This window comes from Cyprinodon tularosa, unplaced genomic scaffold (genome assembly GCF_016077235.1).
Source record: "Cyprinodon tularosa strain WSP-4 unplaced genomic scaffold, ASM1607723v1 ctg1116, whole genome shotgun sequence".
Taxonomy (NCBI): Eukaryota; Metazoa; Chordata; class Actinopteri; order Cyprinodontiformes; family Cyprinodontidae; genus Cyprinodon; species Cyprinodon tularosa.
Genome location: NW_024037912.1, coordinates 65,536 through 82,469, shown reverse-complemented (window position 1 = coordinate 82,469; position 16,934 = coordinate 65,536). Strand labels below are relative to the sequence as shown.

Below are 16,934 nucleotides of genomic sequence, written 5' to 3'. Positions count from 1 at the left end.
AGAAAGAAAGAAAGAAAGAAAGAAAGAAAGAAAGAAAGAAAGAAAGAAAGAAAGAAAGAAAGAAAGAAAGAAAGAAAGAAAGAAAGAAAGAAAGAAAGAAAGAAAGAAAGAAAGAAAGAAAGAAAGAAAGAAATTATTATTAGTTTACAGTGGGTGGAGGAGGTTAGACCGGACAGGGTGGTGATTTGCACAGATTCTAAAGCTGCAAGAAAGCATTCATTCAGGAGGAATTAGTAGGAAAGACCTTGTTATAGAAATTCGTCATTTTGTTTAGATTATTTAGATATGGAATAGATGTACAGTTATGTTGGGTGCAGCACACAAAGGGATGAGAGGAAATTAAATAGCAGACAAGTTAGCTAAAAAAGCTTTAGGAAAGCAGAATATAGATCAGATTCCGTTTGGGAAAGGGGAAGGTAAATCAATCATTAAAAAGAAACAGAATTTTGGCAAAAGATATGGCATAAAGATAAGAAAGGGAGAAGATTATATAGGGTTAAAAAATCTGTAATTGTTAAAAATTATGGAGAAATAAACAGAAGGGAAGAGGTAATTTATACTATATTAAGAACTGGTCATACCTACTTGAATGAGTTTTTGTTTGTACTAGGGAAGAGAAATAATGATTTGTGTGAGGGTTGTGAAAGAAAAGACAACGTCGATCATGTTTTGATGGATTGAATTAAATATGCACCTGAAAGAAAGAGGATGAGGAAAGTAATTATGGAAAAAGGGACAGATTGGAGTATTAAAGGAATTTTAGGGACAGATTGAGATAGGGAAGAAAATTTGGTTATTTATAAAGTATTGTTTTTATTTTTAAATAACACACAAATAAAAAATAGAATATAGTAGGTTGAACTATAGAGCTACACACACATGTACAGTAGGTGGCGGTATGCATCTATAAGCTGTTTGCAATCCGCCATTCGACATAGAAGAAGAAGATGTGCATTGCCGCTTGCTAGCTTGTGGGCTAACAATAATTGTCTGCTAGCAATTCTCTCTACTGTTGTTTTTATTGCAGTTATTCGTTAGTTTTCCCGCATTGAAGTAACAATACATTTTTATTTGTGTGTTATTTCAATATATGGGCGTATTCGGAACCCTAAAACAGGTAAGTTGACCATTTTGCTTGGAATAAAAAGCTTGTAAGCATTAGCATCTCAAGTTTTAGTCACGACGTTACGAACGAAACCTAACAAATTAGAGCGCCTCCCCCACAATCCTAAGCAAATTTAGTAATTGTTCGAAAATAGAAATAAGCCCAAAGTTCGTGGTGTGGGCCAGGGCTCAGTGCTGACACCTATTTATCGATTTACCTTACATGCGTTCGCCCTATTACAGCTTCAGCTGTATCTTCACCTTCGAAGTGTTTTCTTTGACACGTTGCAATCAAACAAAGAGGGGATCTTATAATTTAACTGCATGTTATTTTATAACTTTATCTGATACATGGGTATATGTTAGATTTTCTTCAAACACTTGTCAACAATAGGTTGTAAAATTGACTGATCGTGGGTGGGGGTTCACCTATATTAGCTTCAGACCTCAGGAAGGACCAGCTTTCCAAACACTCTGGAATGCAGTCCATATCTTCCCATGGAGTTTGTACTCTATGGATAATTTATAAAAAAAAAAATCTTTGGGTTTTTCATATTTTCTTGTGTTCTATTTTCTTATTAAATGCACATTGCTGTGTATTTTGTTTGGTGATCCTCGATGCAGTTTTGTGGCAATACCATATGGAAACCACTACAAAAATGAACCTTTTATTCATTTAACTACCGGTACTTAATTTGTACCCTTAGGATATGTTTCTCCTCCCAATATTAGAGTTCTGTCTTTTATCTTTTGATGGAGATTTTTAAATCGATAAGACTGACATGCTTTTTTGAAATTTTTTATGTTTTGTTTCTTTCAGTAGGTATGGAGATTGATGGACATGAGGTGATGACACTGGAGCTTCAAGACTTCAGGGAGCCAGAAAATACCACAAGTTAGTGACATTTTTTAATTATATGATTATTTAATAATATGTGATTTCCTCTTTGCCAATTAAAGCCCCTTTTGTTTGGTAAAGTAACCGTTTTTTTTATGCCGGTCATATGCCTCCCGAACCTCCAGAAGTGATCCCACATTCATTTAACCTAACATGATGTTCTTTATTCCCATTTAATCACTTACCACATCTCTTTCCTAAAGAAAACAGTTTCTTACCGATGTAGCTACCAATGCTTGTCAGTTTAAAGTACTTAAGAATTTTAATGAATTATAAAGAGACTAAAGAAAAAGCCAAAATGTAGTTTGTATATAATCGTGCATCATTTTCTGAATGCTTTATCTTGTACCTCATCGGACCCTGTTTGTGTTATTTTGGTTCTTACACTTGTTTTGGCCTGTGAGTCTTAAAAAGAATATGATTAAATGCATCATCAAAAGAATCGTCATAATCAGTGACTGCTTGCAATTTGATTTTTCTCATAGGGGCACAATGGCCCAGAGTTTAGCTTGCTGCAGTACAGAAACTTTATCAATGTGAAACCTATCTGATTAACCTCCATGTTGAGAGATATGTATTTTGTCATACTAGGTGGGGAATTTTGATTAGTTTGAAATCAGAAAGCCATGCAGTACAATTACAGTCTCACAGGCCAGCACTTAAGACCCCACCGGGGTTGATGTTTGAAAGTAACTAACCCATTTTAAAGCCCTCTGCTGTAGGGGCTCGATAGATTATCGTAAATCAATTTAAATTGAGGCTAATCAAATGGATGTTATAATTTCTTGTATGTTATCTGTGCTTACACCTCAGAACTGTTTTTATTCTTTCGCAGAATACATGCACACTGTAAAATACGAGCCTTCCTCATCTGCACTTGAAATCCGACGCAAAATAAGGTCATGCCTTGAAGGTCTGAATGATGAAAACCTACTTAAAAAACCAGTGGTTGTTTTGGAACGACTCCCTGATTTTGCAGTTCAAACCATTCAACCACCAACAGCTCAGCAGTTCTACAGCGAAATAGAGTCCCCCAACAGCTCTGACTCTGACATGCTGTGGGAACCAGGAGAGGATTCCGGAGATTCGGATTTTGGAGTTTCCAAAACTAAAAAGAAAAATTCAAAATGTAAGCAATTCAACAAAGTGACAGTGGCTCCACCATTAACGAGCATCAAAAACTGCAGCGTTGCTGGCAACAGCGGTAACGGCATCGGCAACATCAGTAACACTTCCAGCAAGATCAGTAACATCAACAGCAGTAGCAGCGCCAGCAACAGCAGCAGCACTGACAGTGCCAACAAATGTAAGAACAGGTCTATTAACCATTACACAAACAACATTGGAATTGCTAAAGTCTCTCATCTCCACATTTTTTTGTATGTTTTTTCCACAGCCCTTGAACCATCCCCCATCATAGTGTCGTCTGCTTTTGCTAGCCACTCCAGTGAAACAAGAAAAGTGCGGCCTGATTTACCAGAATTGGAGATCACTGTAAACATGACAGTCCTGGCCAGAAGGAGAGCCATGAGGTGGCAAAGAGGCAAGATATTAGAGATAATCAACAGAGGTAATCAACAGAGAAATTTTATGCCTTTTTTCGTTGAATAGAAAAACTTGTGTTAGAGGAGCAGTTTAACTCGAACCATAGTTTTTTTAATAACCAGTCTTTGCTCCTCTCTGTATCCACTGGGGTGAAACCGAATCTCAAGATCTATATTTTACTTTAGAAATAGGATGGCTCAGCTAATATTTTTTTCTTATTTATTTCATTAAACCTGTGTTAAAAATAGATTTCTGGTTCTAAATCGATTCTCTCATAATGTAATTATAGTATCAATATGTTGCAGAACTACATGATGTTTTCACTTCAGTTTTTTTACCGTAATTCAACCAGATTAAACATAATCCTGCCAGGGCCTAGGACAATTTATGCTGAACTAGAGATCAGTGGGCCTCTGTGATATTCTCCAAACAAAGTTGATGCAAGTTGGGCAGAAATTATGGCCGCCAACAATGTTGGAAAGGTCAAGAAGTAAGAGCTATGCATTGCTGAGTGCTGTCACTGGAAGACCTATCGCTGCTGGTGGTATCAGAGTGTAGGCAGACATTTATAGTCAATACAGAAATTCCAGAGTGGCTGTCTGTTAGAGCATTAAGCCCTGAACTCATTGAATCTGTCTGATATCCGTGGTTGTGACGTTTAGCGCTCATTGAGAGTAAATGGGAATGAACACAATGGACAAGATTTTCTTCAAGGGGGTTTGTGTTGCTGTGACTGAGATAGACTCCAAGTCTATTTTAGTCTCACAAGCAGCAACTCGGCAGCAATTTCATGGGTCTGACAGGAAGAGAGATACAGTTTCAAATAGGGCTGCAACTAACGATTATTTTAAAAATCGATGAATCGGCCAATTATTTTTTCGATGAATCGATGAATCGGACAAAAAATATTTTCTATATTTTATACTCTTTATTCCAAAATAAACATTTTTGACAGAACAAACAAGCACACAAGTACAGGTTGCTCATTAACTGTACTGGTGCAATATGAAAAATAAATGTTTGTGTTAAAACTACGCAAACTTACATGAGAAATGTGGCTGTACATCCACAAAATATAGGGTACTTTGTTTCATAAAGTGCAAAAAAAGACTTTTTTTTTTTTTAGCCCCTAAGGGGTTCAAACAACAGGCCCCCCCATTTCAACAAATGAGGTTTTTTTTAGACTAATAGAGTTCTGCCTTTTAAGACAGGAAAGTATAACAGTTAAAGTTGCTACTTGAGAAAATACTGAACCATAGAGATAAAAATAGCCCTGTGATTCAAATTATAAATTGTATTTGGAATAAAAATGAGAGAACTAGGGGTGCTAAAAAACACATCCTCCAAAGACAGATATTTACATGGGAATGTGGCATATAATTAATTGACATATTACTGATCTTGCTGGATTTTATTCTGCTTTACTTCCATAAATTACAGGATCTTTACTTTATTTTTGCCAGAAGATTTAAACTTCAAAAGCCTTGCCCTCATAATTTGCAAGTTAATTTATTTATAAAGTAAATATAAACGCTGCTTAAGCTAATTCAAATGAAATTAAAAGTAAAATAAGTAGCCAACCTTATCACTGTCTGTAACCTACTAACAAGGTAAGGAAAGCATCAGATGAGCTACCTGAGAATCTAACGTTACGTTTCCCCTTTAAAACCAAACAAACATGGCCGCTCACCCTGCTGATCAGCTCTCTTCACTGCCATAACAGTGGTGGTTCCGGGCCATGTTAATTTGTTTTGACAAAAGTTGCATGTTAGGACTTTTTTCGCTTTACAAAGCGCAGGCTATTTTAATTATTGTGATCAATTTGGATGACGCATTAATCGCGCGACACAACTAATCGATGATGAAATTCGTTGCCAACGCTTTTAAAAGTCGATTTTTATCGATTTTATCGATTCGTTGTTGCAGCCCTAGTTTCAAAGTAAAACACTTCCGCTTCGGGGGAAATGTAAAATAACATCTGTCAATTACAAAAGAAAACAGTCTGGTTTGGAGTCTCACAGAGCATATTTAGCGGGAGGGTCAGACCCGTGCATAAACAATTGATAAAATATTTAAAAAACAATACTTTATCAGTGATAGGAGTTCAGGAGGAAAGAAAGCAGATAAAGTAGTGATGCTCTTTGAGCCTTGCAAATATGAGGTACAGCAGAGGAGAGCACAGCTTATTTGTTACTAAACCCCAATTGTTTTTTTCTTTTTTTAATCAACAAACTTCAGTAAGACCGAAAACAGGTATAGTAAAATAATGATCGTCTTTGAGCCTCACTAAAAAGCAAATAAGGGACAGAGTGGAGGTAAGCACATCTTATCACTCCCCACTCCTTAAAAATATTTAAAAAAATAAACTTCAAACAACAAACTCCACTGATCTCTCCCTGAGGACCACCCATTTAACTGTCCCGCAGCCTTTATTGTTGCATTTTCCTTTTTCTTTAAATGTAGTTCCCATTTTATGTATAATATTCCTATAAACATTTTCTATCTGTTCTAGTTGCTGCACAGACTCATGAAGCGGAGCTTTGCTTTTTAGCTGCGCCGGCTGTTTTTTATAATGCCTAAATTATTGGAAAGAAAAAACCCAGAAACAAAACGACTAAAAGCTATTTGTATTGAAAATAAAAAAAACATTTTTCTGTCCATGAATTTGCTCTCTCCTGTGGTGCAGTATTAGCTTCCCCTAGTTTAGATCTCCTGTAAAGTAGTCTTATCTTCTGATCTTTAACAAACTTCTCTTCTTTTATTTTTACCACACCTCATGCCAATATTTTTATGTGCTGTTTACGATTCTTTTTTTCGTTTGTTCTGTTTTTGGTCTTTGCAGACGATGGAAGGGTTAAATATAAAGTGATCTTTGAGGAAAAGGGCAAGAGTTTGGTATCAGGACACCACATCGCATTCGACACCAACCCAAAGCTGGAGCGGCTGTACGTCGGAGCCCGTGTTTTAATCCAGTCTCCAGAAGACAATCAGTGCTTCTTGCCTGGACTTCTGGCTGAGCTTCCCAGCAGGAAGAATCGCTTAAGGTCTTGGATCAAATACGTTTATATGCATTTATGAACCCTCATTATTTGTTTTTTGGACTGATGACTTTTTTTTCCTAAATAACTTGATGTTTTTCAGGTTTTTGGTGTTTTTGGATGATCACACACCACTGTATGTCAGCCTACCTTCACTTTACCTGGTGTGTAGACAAAGTAAGTTTGACTGTCTCCTCTTTTTTGTAATATTTTTTAATAAAGGAACCATATTATCCAGTACACAGTTAAAAAAAAATACAGATCAGTCAGATCAATTGCATCAAATATTAAATATTGTGAAAACTATGCTGAATATATGTATGGGATGGAAAGGAAGGAAAACAAGCCACATTATTTGATGACAATAAAAAAAACAGTTGATCTGCAACCTTAAAGCAATAAACCATCTAATTGTATGCATGCATGCATTATTTTATTTTATTTTTTTTTTTACAGTGGATGATACTCTATGCGACCTTCCGGATGGCCCACATAAATGCTTCATGGAACAATATCTGAAGACTTGGCCCTATCCACACCTAACCCACTACAAAGAAGGGCAAACCCTCAACATTGAACTAAATGGAGTCCATCGGAAATGTCAGGTTGAGACGGTTGATTGCAGCTTGATGAAGGTTGTGTTTGAGGTTAGTACTGTTAGGGTTATTGAATGACAATTATAAAATTAATGTGTGTGCATATGAAACAGTGAAGAAATAAGATGCTACATTCTGTCCTGTGATTCAATCAGGAGGGTCATTCTAGACTTGCATCCAGCCAGATGGTAATTTCAGGGTAATTTCTTTTTTGACCTGCCTCCGGCCAGTAGGTCATAAAACAGAGTCACACTGTCTTATGACCTGTATCCTGCCAGATAATCATTACAGGGTCTTCTGTTTAAGACCCGCCCTATTATGTTATAAACTGTTAATAAAAGGCTCTGCTATGAAGGGAACAGTGAGAAAAGGTGCTGGTTGTGAGCCAGCAGTTCTTCTCCCCTGTGCAGAGGCTGATGTTGCAAATCCCTGTCTGTGTTTGATCATGTCGTCCTCTTTAAACTCTTAAATGCAAATTTCTCTGGATTTAAACCCAACAAGTACACATACATTTTTTAGATATAATCTCTTTGAATTATGGGTTCTAATTCAAACATTTGAGGAGTTGGAAAGGATTTTGTACTATTGCAAGTAAATTAGCCAGACGTAGGTAAAGTACTTTATGGATTGGAGATTGACTTTTTGTAGTAAAATTTGTTTTATGTGACAACAACAAAAATAAATGCTTTTAATCTCACTTCATTCTTATCTGGCTTTGATTGTAAAGCCATGTATAAGAAGAAAAAAGGTATTTGCCTTGAAGCTTGCGTAATGCACCTTTAAAGTGTGTAAATACCAATAAAAAAATATATATTAGTGGTGGGTCGTTTTCAGCATTAGCGCCAGACTCCTGTCGGGTGATTAAAAAATATACATATTGCTGTTAATCTATTCTCACAGCTGGGTTGGGAGCTGGGTCTATATTGATGACTTTCACCATGATATTCTAGCGCGGATGTATATTTGGGGGCGAGAACGAATCAGTCTTCAAACCTGTGGTGGCGTACTGTGAAATAACCACATTGAACGTGACATGCTGTTGGAGCCTCTTAAGAATTAGATTAATTTTTTTTGTTGTTGTTGCTAAATTATTACTGTTAAAGATCTAAGGTTATGTGAACGGTAGACCTATTGTTATTTGTTTATCTCATTTGACCCTCCTCCTTGTCAGGCCGCCTCCTGCTGTGATTACCAAGCAGAAGCAGCTGCTGTGGTTGATCCAATTGTTTTATTCAACTCAGATTATTTCTGTTATTTTTATAAGAAAAGGAAACACCTTCTAAAACCACAAAGCTCTCCGCGAGTAATTTTATTTTTGAGTGAGTCAAAAAGCTCCTCCTGGCATTTTTTTTATTTTTGGGAAGTTATTATGTTGCCAGAGTAGCCGTAACAAGTAGAAAAACGTCCTTGATGACTTGAAGAAAAGTGCAAGGTTGGGGGATCCAGCCGATCCCTCACAGACGAACAAAGAAAGCAGCCAGTGGGCTGCGAGTACAATCAGCTGATTGAGTTTATCAATGAAAGCGCCTACCGAAAGCAAAGTTGTTGAATTAGGAAAAGGATTGTTTGTTGATGAAGTTTTTCTAAAGTGAAGGGATCTATGTGATCATTAATGATGTCTGACCCTGAAACCACGCCTGCATCTGAGGACATGTTAAACATGGATGCAGCTATAAAGATGCAGGGTTTACTTCAGCGAAAATGTGTTGAACAGGTTTCTCAAGCCAGACTTACTTTTACTTATTATTTAGGTAGCACACATATATCATGAATTTCTTTGGCAGAATTAAAATGAACGATATTAATCTAGATTAATTCCAAGATTACAGTGAGATAAATTTCAAGATAAAAAAAAAAATCTATGCCCACTATTTATATATATATATATATATATATGACAAAATGCTATTTTTTCTTTTAATGTGCCTGATGGTCTGTATATCAGGCACATTACACTTCCTGTAATACAAATGTCATCAGTCTGGCATCATCTGCCCTTTGTCTTTATGCGCTGTCTGTCTGTCTCTTTGCTTTGTCTAAAGAATTTTGAGATGTGATTTTGATGTATTTTATTATCCCTTCATCACACAGGAGAATGGGGAGAAAGACTGGATCCACCGAGGCTCCATACGCCTGGAACACATGTCCAAGTTCTTGGAGATGAAATTGAACCAAGACTCCAATGCAGAAAATTCTGACCCTAAATTCTGACCTATTGATTGACATTAGGGAGACTAAAATATTCTTTACTGAATTTTTGGCAAATGTGATCCCAATTTCTTCCCTTTCGTATTTTCATTTGTTGTCCTCACAATATGTTTAGTTTAGTTTATCATTGTTTTTAACTTTGTTAATAATTTTTGAATCTGCATCTGTTTCTATCATGTACATTTTTGTTTTTTCATTATTAAATGGAAAAGGTTTTAAAATGTTTTTTGTCTGTCCTTCTGAACTACTTTTTGATTGCTTAGTGTTAGTCAAGCCAAATTTTATTCATCTAGTGCATGCATCATCTTTCTGCATCTTTCTAAGTTTGTTGTAAAATTTAACTGTAAACCTTTATATCGGATTAGTGCTCATTTGTATAAGTTAAGCACAGCTGCGGGCAAAAAAAAAGTATAAATAGCTTAAAGGGGTTTTGTCATTTAAAGAGTTTGACTTTGATCTAGACACTGAATGTTTCCGAGCTGTGCTTTACTCTTATGTTTTTGAACTGATTGGAAGTAATAGGTGAATAGAAAACCTTTCATTTGAAATCCTACACTTGTGTTCAGTAGTTTTCAAACACTTACAAAAGAAATAGTTTTTTTTTTCATGTTCAAAATATTATTCAGTTATACCTAAAACCAAGAACAGTTGCCTTTAAATATCAGGGGTTTTTGTGTGTGTTTTTTTTTTTGCACTTGAACATTTTCAAAGCTCCTGTTGTTGTAAGATAGCAATATTTGAATGGTGATCTATGCAGCCTTTATGTAATAAACAAAACTTGTTTTATGCGGTTTAGTTAAGGATTCATAGTTGACAATGATATGATGCTGTCTTTATGGCTTTTGACACAGTGGAGGGAAAAAAAGTCCCCATTTAACCTTAGTACCAAGTACCAGAGTCATATAGTTGTCTGTTCTGTCATATTTGAAAGCTTTAAACTTGTGTATATTTTAGAGGTTGAACCAAACAAGTTCTATCAGACTCCCATGAAAACGGCTGCATCTGATTTGCTTCCAAATGAGGTGTTGGAGATGGTGGTTATAATTTGAACGAATGTTTTGGACTCATTGCTGACAGCCTTTAGTGCAGACATCCAACCGCATGCTTCCTATAAGCAACAAACTTCTGGAAATATTTTTGGTTATGTTCTAAAATACCTTTATTGGCTACAATCTATCTATTCATACTCTATAACTTATATGCTTCCAGGGATTTTTATCTTCAACAGCAAGTTCTTTTGGTGACATTCAGGAATTGTTGCACCGTATAACTCATCAGCTTGACAAGTGACTCCCCTCCCCTGTTAATAGGCAGACAGTAACTGGATCATTCAACTTCAAAATGCATTGTCCTAGTAGTGTACAAGGCATTCTATGAAGGGAATAACCAGCAGAAAAAAAAATGTTTCATTGATTTACACACTCCGGAAACTGGTATTTAGGAAGAAAATCTAAAATCTATCCAAAAACACATTGACACCAATTTAAATTAGTTAATGAGCCTAAATGTGAGGCTGAGTGGAATTTTAGGCTAAATAACAAAGCAAGTTCACCTTAGAACCAAGGCATTTTGCATGTTTAAAATATAAATTAAGTTTTTATATTGAGTCTTCAACCATTCTATTGTCTCAGAAGGCAAAAAGGCTTAATTTTTCCTTTACAGATTTAAACATATTACAGCTTAGAGAGGTTCTTCAAAATCTTTCCTGACTGGATAAGTTAAGGCCACTGGTCTTACAGAAGGTATTGAGGGGTGGACTTGTCTCTCATCAAAGGACCTATTGTGGATCTCACCACCATACATATCAGCCCTTTGTGCAAAGGAAATCGCATTCTTCATCCCACTATGATATGGAGTGTTGGCTTTGTCACTAGAGCAGTGTGCTTGTGCTCTGAGAAGGTTGCAAGTACCCTGTTCGATCCCCACAGCCTCTTCTCTGGGTTCCTGAGCAAACCCCTTAACCCCACACTGCTTCCCGGGCGCCGCACAATGGCAGCCCACTGCTCCCCGAGGGGATGGGTTAAATGCAGAGAGATAATTTCCCCATTGTGAAAACCTATGTTTATCTCTGTGTAAATAAAAATATAACTGAAACAAAAACTCATCTATCTGTTGAGGTTCACAGTTTTCTGGGACTTTGCACCACATTTCTTCCTCATTGCTAAAAGAGGAACTCTTAAGCAAATTTATTCTGTCTGTGGAAAGTCAAAAGGAACCTGTTGACCCAGGGTTCACAGCTTCTCTGTTCTAACAGAAACAGCATGACTTTTAATAATAGCTTAATCCGAAATAGCTATAATGAAATAACATCTTCATTTCACTTCTCGTTGTTTCCTTGTTTAAACTAAAACGTGCTTATGAGCCTACTGACAATCAAAGAACACCACATTTATCCAGTTTTGTCTCCAGATAGATAGATAGGTAGGTAGGTAGGTTTTTTTTTTTCCAAACATTTAACAAAAAAAAATGTTCTCCCACCAGAGTTGAAAAACTGAACTGAGTTACTGGTTTTGTGCATGAAAGCAAATAATACTTGTCGAGGAGAGTTTCTGCACTGAGTCATTTAATTAAAATTTTTAAATTTTTCAAATCTAGATTAATCTCACTGTAATCTTGGAATTAATCTAGATTTAAATCGCTCATTTGAATTCTGCCAAAGAAATTCATGATATAGAAATACTGTTATTCTATGATATTGAGCTACAAATTGGGTCATTTTAGTGTCATACACTTTAAGGGTAGTTTGGTAAGTCCCCCTAAATATTCTATAAATATTATCCGTCCATCCATTCTCTTCGGCTTCTTCTGTCAGGATCGCATAAGGGCCAGTGCCTATCTCCAGCAGTCTATGGGCGAGATGGGCTGTACGTCCTGGAGAGGTGTCCATTCTTTCACAGGGCAACACAGAGTCACAGTGTCATACAACCCTGCACACACACACTCACACCTTAGGACTATGAGATAGGAATCCCTTAAAAGATAACAAACGAGCAGTAAATAAAGAAAGGGAAAAACAATTTATTTTTTGTTTTAAGAGGATTGATTTGCCAAAAACAACAATTTAATTTAATTGTAAAAATGCTTCCTGCATGTTTCTTCTGGGAATTTTAACCATCCATCTTGTGAAATATTTTGAGGAGCTACTTTTGGTGATGAGCTCCAAGTCCTGTTCATCTCAGATTTCATTTAGAGCTAAAAATGTACTATTGCAAAAAGCAAATATTAGTCAGGAAGAAAAACATTTCAGTAGACGTATGCACAATTAATATTCTGCGTTTACATAGATCCCAATAAAGTGAAATATTTTAACAAATTTTTTTAGGATTCAAACAAAATAAAGACAATATAAACATTTAAATCATTTGCATTCAAGAGGAACAATAAGCATTCAATATGCTCTGAAGCTGTTAAAGAGGTTAAAGTTGTTCCATAATCAGTTGGAATGCTTATACTTAATCTAAAAAAAGATATGATCAAGTGCTTTTTTAAAATAATGTCAAACAATAAACCATTACGTTGTTGCACACTTGCAAAGAGACCCTTACAACAAAGTTGTCTAAATCTTAGTCATGTAACGGAAAAACATTTAAAAACCGATTGATTTAAACATTTTGCTTGTGGTGACTGTGTGTCACATTGTCGTCCTTTGCCTTAGCCTGTAAAGGAGAAATAAATAATGTGGTTAGAGGGAAGAGCCAAAATAGGAGGTATTTATTAAACATATATGACTTGGTTTTGAGATACTTATAGACTTGCTATGTGTTTTTTTAGGGGGGATATTAATTGGCCCTTAGCAGTATTTGACTTTGAAATTATACATACAACTCTCTGTGTCAAGCAGATAAAGATACATAGCTAATCTGGCAGTATAAATAATGCTCCCTAAATAGTTACCCTTTTTCCACCCTGTGGCTTTTTAATAACAACAGAGCTGTAGGTCACATCTCCATCGCTTTCAACAGGTAATGCCTGTGTCCCAAACAGAAATAAACACAGCAGAAGTTTTATGTATTTGCACATTCTTTAAATGTCACGGCTCACTGCAATATTATGTTTCGCATAGCAGTTTACCTGATTTTTCTTGAAACTGACTTCTGAATACGTAACCTCCCCTTCCTTCTGTAAATGAACACATTAAAATATCGGCAGACATCAAAAGCTTTTCTTAACCCAATGTAAAAATGATTTTTTTATTGGAGCTATAAAAGTTACAACAGTACAAAACAGAATTCTGCTGAATAAACCTATTATATATATATATATATATATATATATATATATATATATATATATATATATATATATATATATATATATATATATATATATATATATATAAAAGATTTTTATTTAGGTAATAAATCCTATTGATGTGGTCATTCTTTTAACATCACTAACCAAGTTGGAGCTGCCACTTGAATCTTGAATTTTGGCACGTTCTGTAAGACATTAAATGGCTATATTATGCTTTTTGACATTAAATAATCTGGATCCAATAATTAGAAACAAATAGGAAGACCTACTGGTTCTAAACAGTACTAATAGCGCCACAATAGCAACCAAAATCAATGAAACCAGAGGGATGATGAGGCTCAGTAGTGCAGGAAAAGTTCTGAAAAATACATTTTACATTGCGTATTAGACAAGTCTAATATCTAAAACTCAGACAACTATTTAAAAAAAAGACTTCTGACCTGTCTTCTTTGGTTTTCTGGTCTTCTTTCTGGTCTTCTACTGTAGCAGATTCTGTTGCTGCTGTAACTGTAGTCGATTCGACTACATTTCAAACAAGTGTAGTGAATTAGTGTGCACCAATGATTAAAATCATATACACAACATCTTTCACATTGAATAGAGGGCTTACTTTAAAGGTCTAACCGTTTGAGCATCAGCATGGAAAATGCTGAGCTGTGTGTGAGAGACCCTGCACATACAGATCTGAGTACAGCTTTACAGATAAGGCTTGTTAATTAGGTGGAAAGAATTCTAAGTGCAGCTTTGCAGATGTAGGCTTTTAATGAAAGTAAGCAGAAAGAATTCTAAGTGCAGCTTTGCAGATGCAGGCCTTTAATGAAGGGAAAAATTCTGAGCTCAGCAAAATGTAGATGGCTAAGCCAAAGATCATTAATGCCTCAGAAGCTGCAGGAAGTCAAAGTAAGGCCTGTTTAAAAGGCATTTGGAAAATGAGGGGTGCAGGAGTGCACAGCTTAGCTAAACTAATTGTGATAAATGGAGTTGTTGTCTTTAACACACACATACCAAGCAGTACTGGGTACAGTAAGTGTGATGTTTTACTGAAACTTTAAGCACCCTAGTTTAATGTGAAAGTTATACTCATGACTCACTGGAAGAGAACTTTGTTTCGAAACATTAATAACTAAGACTGTGTTTCCCCTGAAACATTAATAACAAAGACTGTGATGTATTAATGGCAATATATGTTATCATGACCTACAAGAAATGTAACCATGATCTGTAAAAAAGGGTTTTTGAATAAATATATAAAAAATATGTTTTGAAAAGGACTTTCCTCCGGTAGAACAAAATTAATTAGACTTAACTGAAGAAAATGCATCTAAAATGGTGAAAAGAAAGGAGGAGCTTGGGGGAGGAGCCCCCAACAGCCCGAAATGTATAAAAGGGAAGCTGTTTCATTGTATTGTCAGTTGTTCTCCGGAGATCAGCTCAGTGTGGATGCTCTGTGTTTTGCAATGAAACACTCTGGACTTGGAAAACCGTGACTCCTGCCTGTTTTTTAGATTTTGTTTGAAGACTTTTCTGCTTTTTGAGAACTTTGAATTTTTATAAAACGTAGTTCCAATTTTTAAGTCGTTAAGAAGAGAAAATACACGACACAAGGAAATAATTTCATTGTTTTATATGTCAGTAAAATGAAAATACTAAAGACTAGTCTGAGTTGGGATCTGACTGCCATGAATAAAAGTAGTGATTCTGGACCAATAGCAAAAGTTAAAAAAAAGATTTTACCAACAGCAAATCGTTTTTAAAGATAGTTTTTTGTGGTAGCCTAATGCCAGAAAAGCTAACCTGTAATGAGTCAAAGAATGTCATACTTTATATTTACTTTTAATCATCAAATTGAATGTAATGAAATTGAACAAATCTATGTGTGATGGTATATAGAGGATAAAATAATTAGATTAAAGGGTTATTATTCTCATGATTAGAGCAAAGACAACATAGCTACAACACACAAGGTCCACTTTTGCATGAGCACTGAAATTAATAATCAGCTATTAAATTCATGCATAGCTTTATTCCATTTAGTATGTTCTTACCAGTGGGTCTGATGGTCACAGTCAGATAAATTGGCATCTGAAGGTCTCCATTGACACAGTAATACCAACCACTGTGCTCTCCTCTCAGTCCACTCATGGTCACACTGAATGAATCTTTCTTCTCGTCAGTGTTCACTGTTATTCCATCTATTAATCCATCTTTGATACATGTCCTGCCCAGTTTACACCAATCAAGTTTTCCTTTGGCTCTGTAGTAGCAGGTTATGGTCGTGTTTTCTCCAATAAATCCGGTCACCATCTGATCAGCCACATATAGACTGGGTTTGTCTTCATTGGAAACAAATCATAATAAACACTTTAATTTTGTAGACTTCATGCTCCAAACATTGTTTTGCTTTTAATGAAAATATATTAAGATATAATGACAAAAACTTTACTTTGTTTTCCTTTTTTGTCTTGTTTAAAATATGTTTTTTTTTTTTTTTTTTTTTTTTTTTACAATTGCTTACCTCTGGTGAAAAGTTCAAATAACTGCCCGAAATCTCCTCCATTATCAATCTCCACGACACACCAGTAATAAGAATCTTCAGCCGTCTGCTGTTTTATGGTTACATTGAAAATGTTTTGACTTTTATCATCAGAAATCGAATACTTTACGTTATTTGATGAAGTTGTTTTAATTTCATATTTGCAAAAATTCCAACTACTTCCTTTACATAAATATTTCACATGGCCTCTGTATTTTGGTTGATAAAGACAGGGGATAGATATGGAAGTTCCAACCTTTACAGCAACCTTGCTGATTGTGGTAATACTTTCAGTTCCTGTGAAACAAAATATAACTTAAAAGGGCATATTTTCAATGTTTTACTGCAAATATCTATGAAACATAAGAGAAATAAAACTGGGTCCTCATGGCAAATATTACTAAAAACTACTGGTTAAGATTACAAGTCATTAAGGACATGGCAAACAAAAAAAAGTGTTAAAAAACGATACTAATGGACATCAGTGCTTAAGCATATAAAAATCTGTATTAATACCAAAGACAAGAGGAAGGAGACCGAAGCTTAAGTTCTTATGTATGCTTTACTGACTGTGTTTATGCTTTTAGACTAAAGAAAAATATTTTTCATATCTACGGCAATATATTACTGTGAAGCAGAAATAGTGATCTGTGAATAATATAATCTTTAATGTTAAATTACAGAACTCTCTGAGGCATAAAAAAAACTTTAGGTTTTCTAGATGAAAACTGAAACGAATTTACATAATTTACATTTTA

The 16,934-nt window shown here is 35.4% G+C and overlaps 2 protein-coding genes across 3 annotated transcripts; one reads left to right on the top strand and one right to left on the bottom strand.

Annotated features, from left to right (window-relative positions):
- Positions 1–936: 936 nt before the first annotated feature.
- LOC119792429 (histone-lysine N-methyltransferase SETDB1-B-like) lies at positions 937–9,937 on the top strand. 2 transcript variants are annotated; one of them, XM_038299059.1, is made up of 8 exons: positions 937–1,117; positions 1,928–1,999; positions 2,838–3,308; positions 3,399–3,572; positions 6,390–6,591; positions 6,689–6,762; positions 7,042–7,232; positions 9,273–9,937. In XM_038299059.1, exons 2-8 carry the CDS (start codon positions 1,930–1,932, stop codon positions 9,390–9,392), a joined length of 1,302 nt encoding a protein of 433 aa, XP_038154987.1. In that variant the 5' UTR covers positions 937–1,117; positions 1,928–1,929; the 3' UTR covers positions 9,393–9,937. The 2 variants fall into 2 exon arrangements, with proteins under 2 accessions (XP_038154987.1, XP_038154979.1); XM_038299051.1 differs by having other exon boundaries at positions 1,925–1,999.
- A 2,482-nt stretch (positions 9,938–12,419) lies between these two features.
- LOC119792415 (CMRF35-like molecule 1) lies at positions 12,420–15,991 on the bottom strand. Its single transcript, XM_038299035.1, has 7 exons — positions 15,689–15,991; positions 14,084–14,165; positions 13,913–14,001; positions 13,788–13,828; positions 13,461–13,508; positions 13,284–13,358; positions 12,420–13,045 (listed from the first exon to the last, which is right to left on the bottom strand). Exons 1-7 carry the CDS (start codon positions 15,945–15,947, stop codon positions 12,992–12,994), a joined length of 648 nt encoding a protein of 215 aa, XP_038154963.1. The 5' UTR covers positions 15,948–15,991; the 3' UTR covers positions 12,420–12,991.
- Positions 15,992–16,934: the final 943 nt, after the last annotated feature.

What these genes read in the sequence shown, in the direction of transcription:
- LOC119792429 (XM_038299059.1), top strand. Translation starts at nt 1,930, where the DNA reads ATGGAGATTGATGGACATGAGGTGATGACACTGGAGCTTCAAGACTTC. An exon ending in GGAGCCAGAAAATACCACAA is followed by an intron (nt 2,000 to 2,837) that starts GTTAGTGACATT and finishes ATTCTTTCGCAG; the next exon opens with AATACATGCACACTGTAAAA. An exon ending in ATTAGAGATAATCAACAGAG is followed by an intron (nt 3,573 to 6,389) that starts GTAATCAACAGA and finishes TGGTCTTTGCAG; the next exon opens with ACGATGGAAGGGTTAAATAT.
- LOC119792415 (XM_038299035.1), bottom strand. Translation starts at nt 15,947, where the DNA reads ATGGTGACCGGATTTATTGGAGAAAACACGACCATAACCTGCTACTAC. An exon ending in TGTGACCATCAGACCCACTG is followed by an intron (nt 14,166 to 15,688) that starts GTAAGAACATAC and finishes TTTGAAATGTAG; the next exon opens with TCGAATCGACTACAGTTACA. An exon ending in CAGAAAACCAAAGAAGACAG is followed by an intron (nt 14,002 to 14,083) that starts GTCAGAAGTCTT and finishes TGTATTTTTCAG; the next exon opens with AACTTTTCCTGCACTACTGA.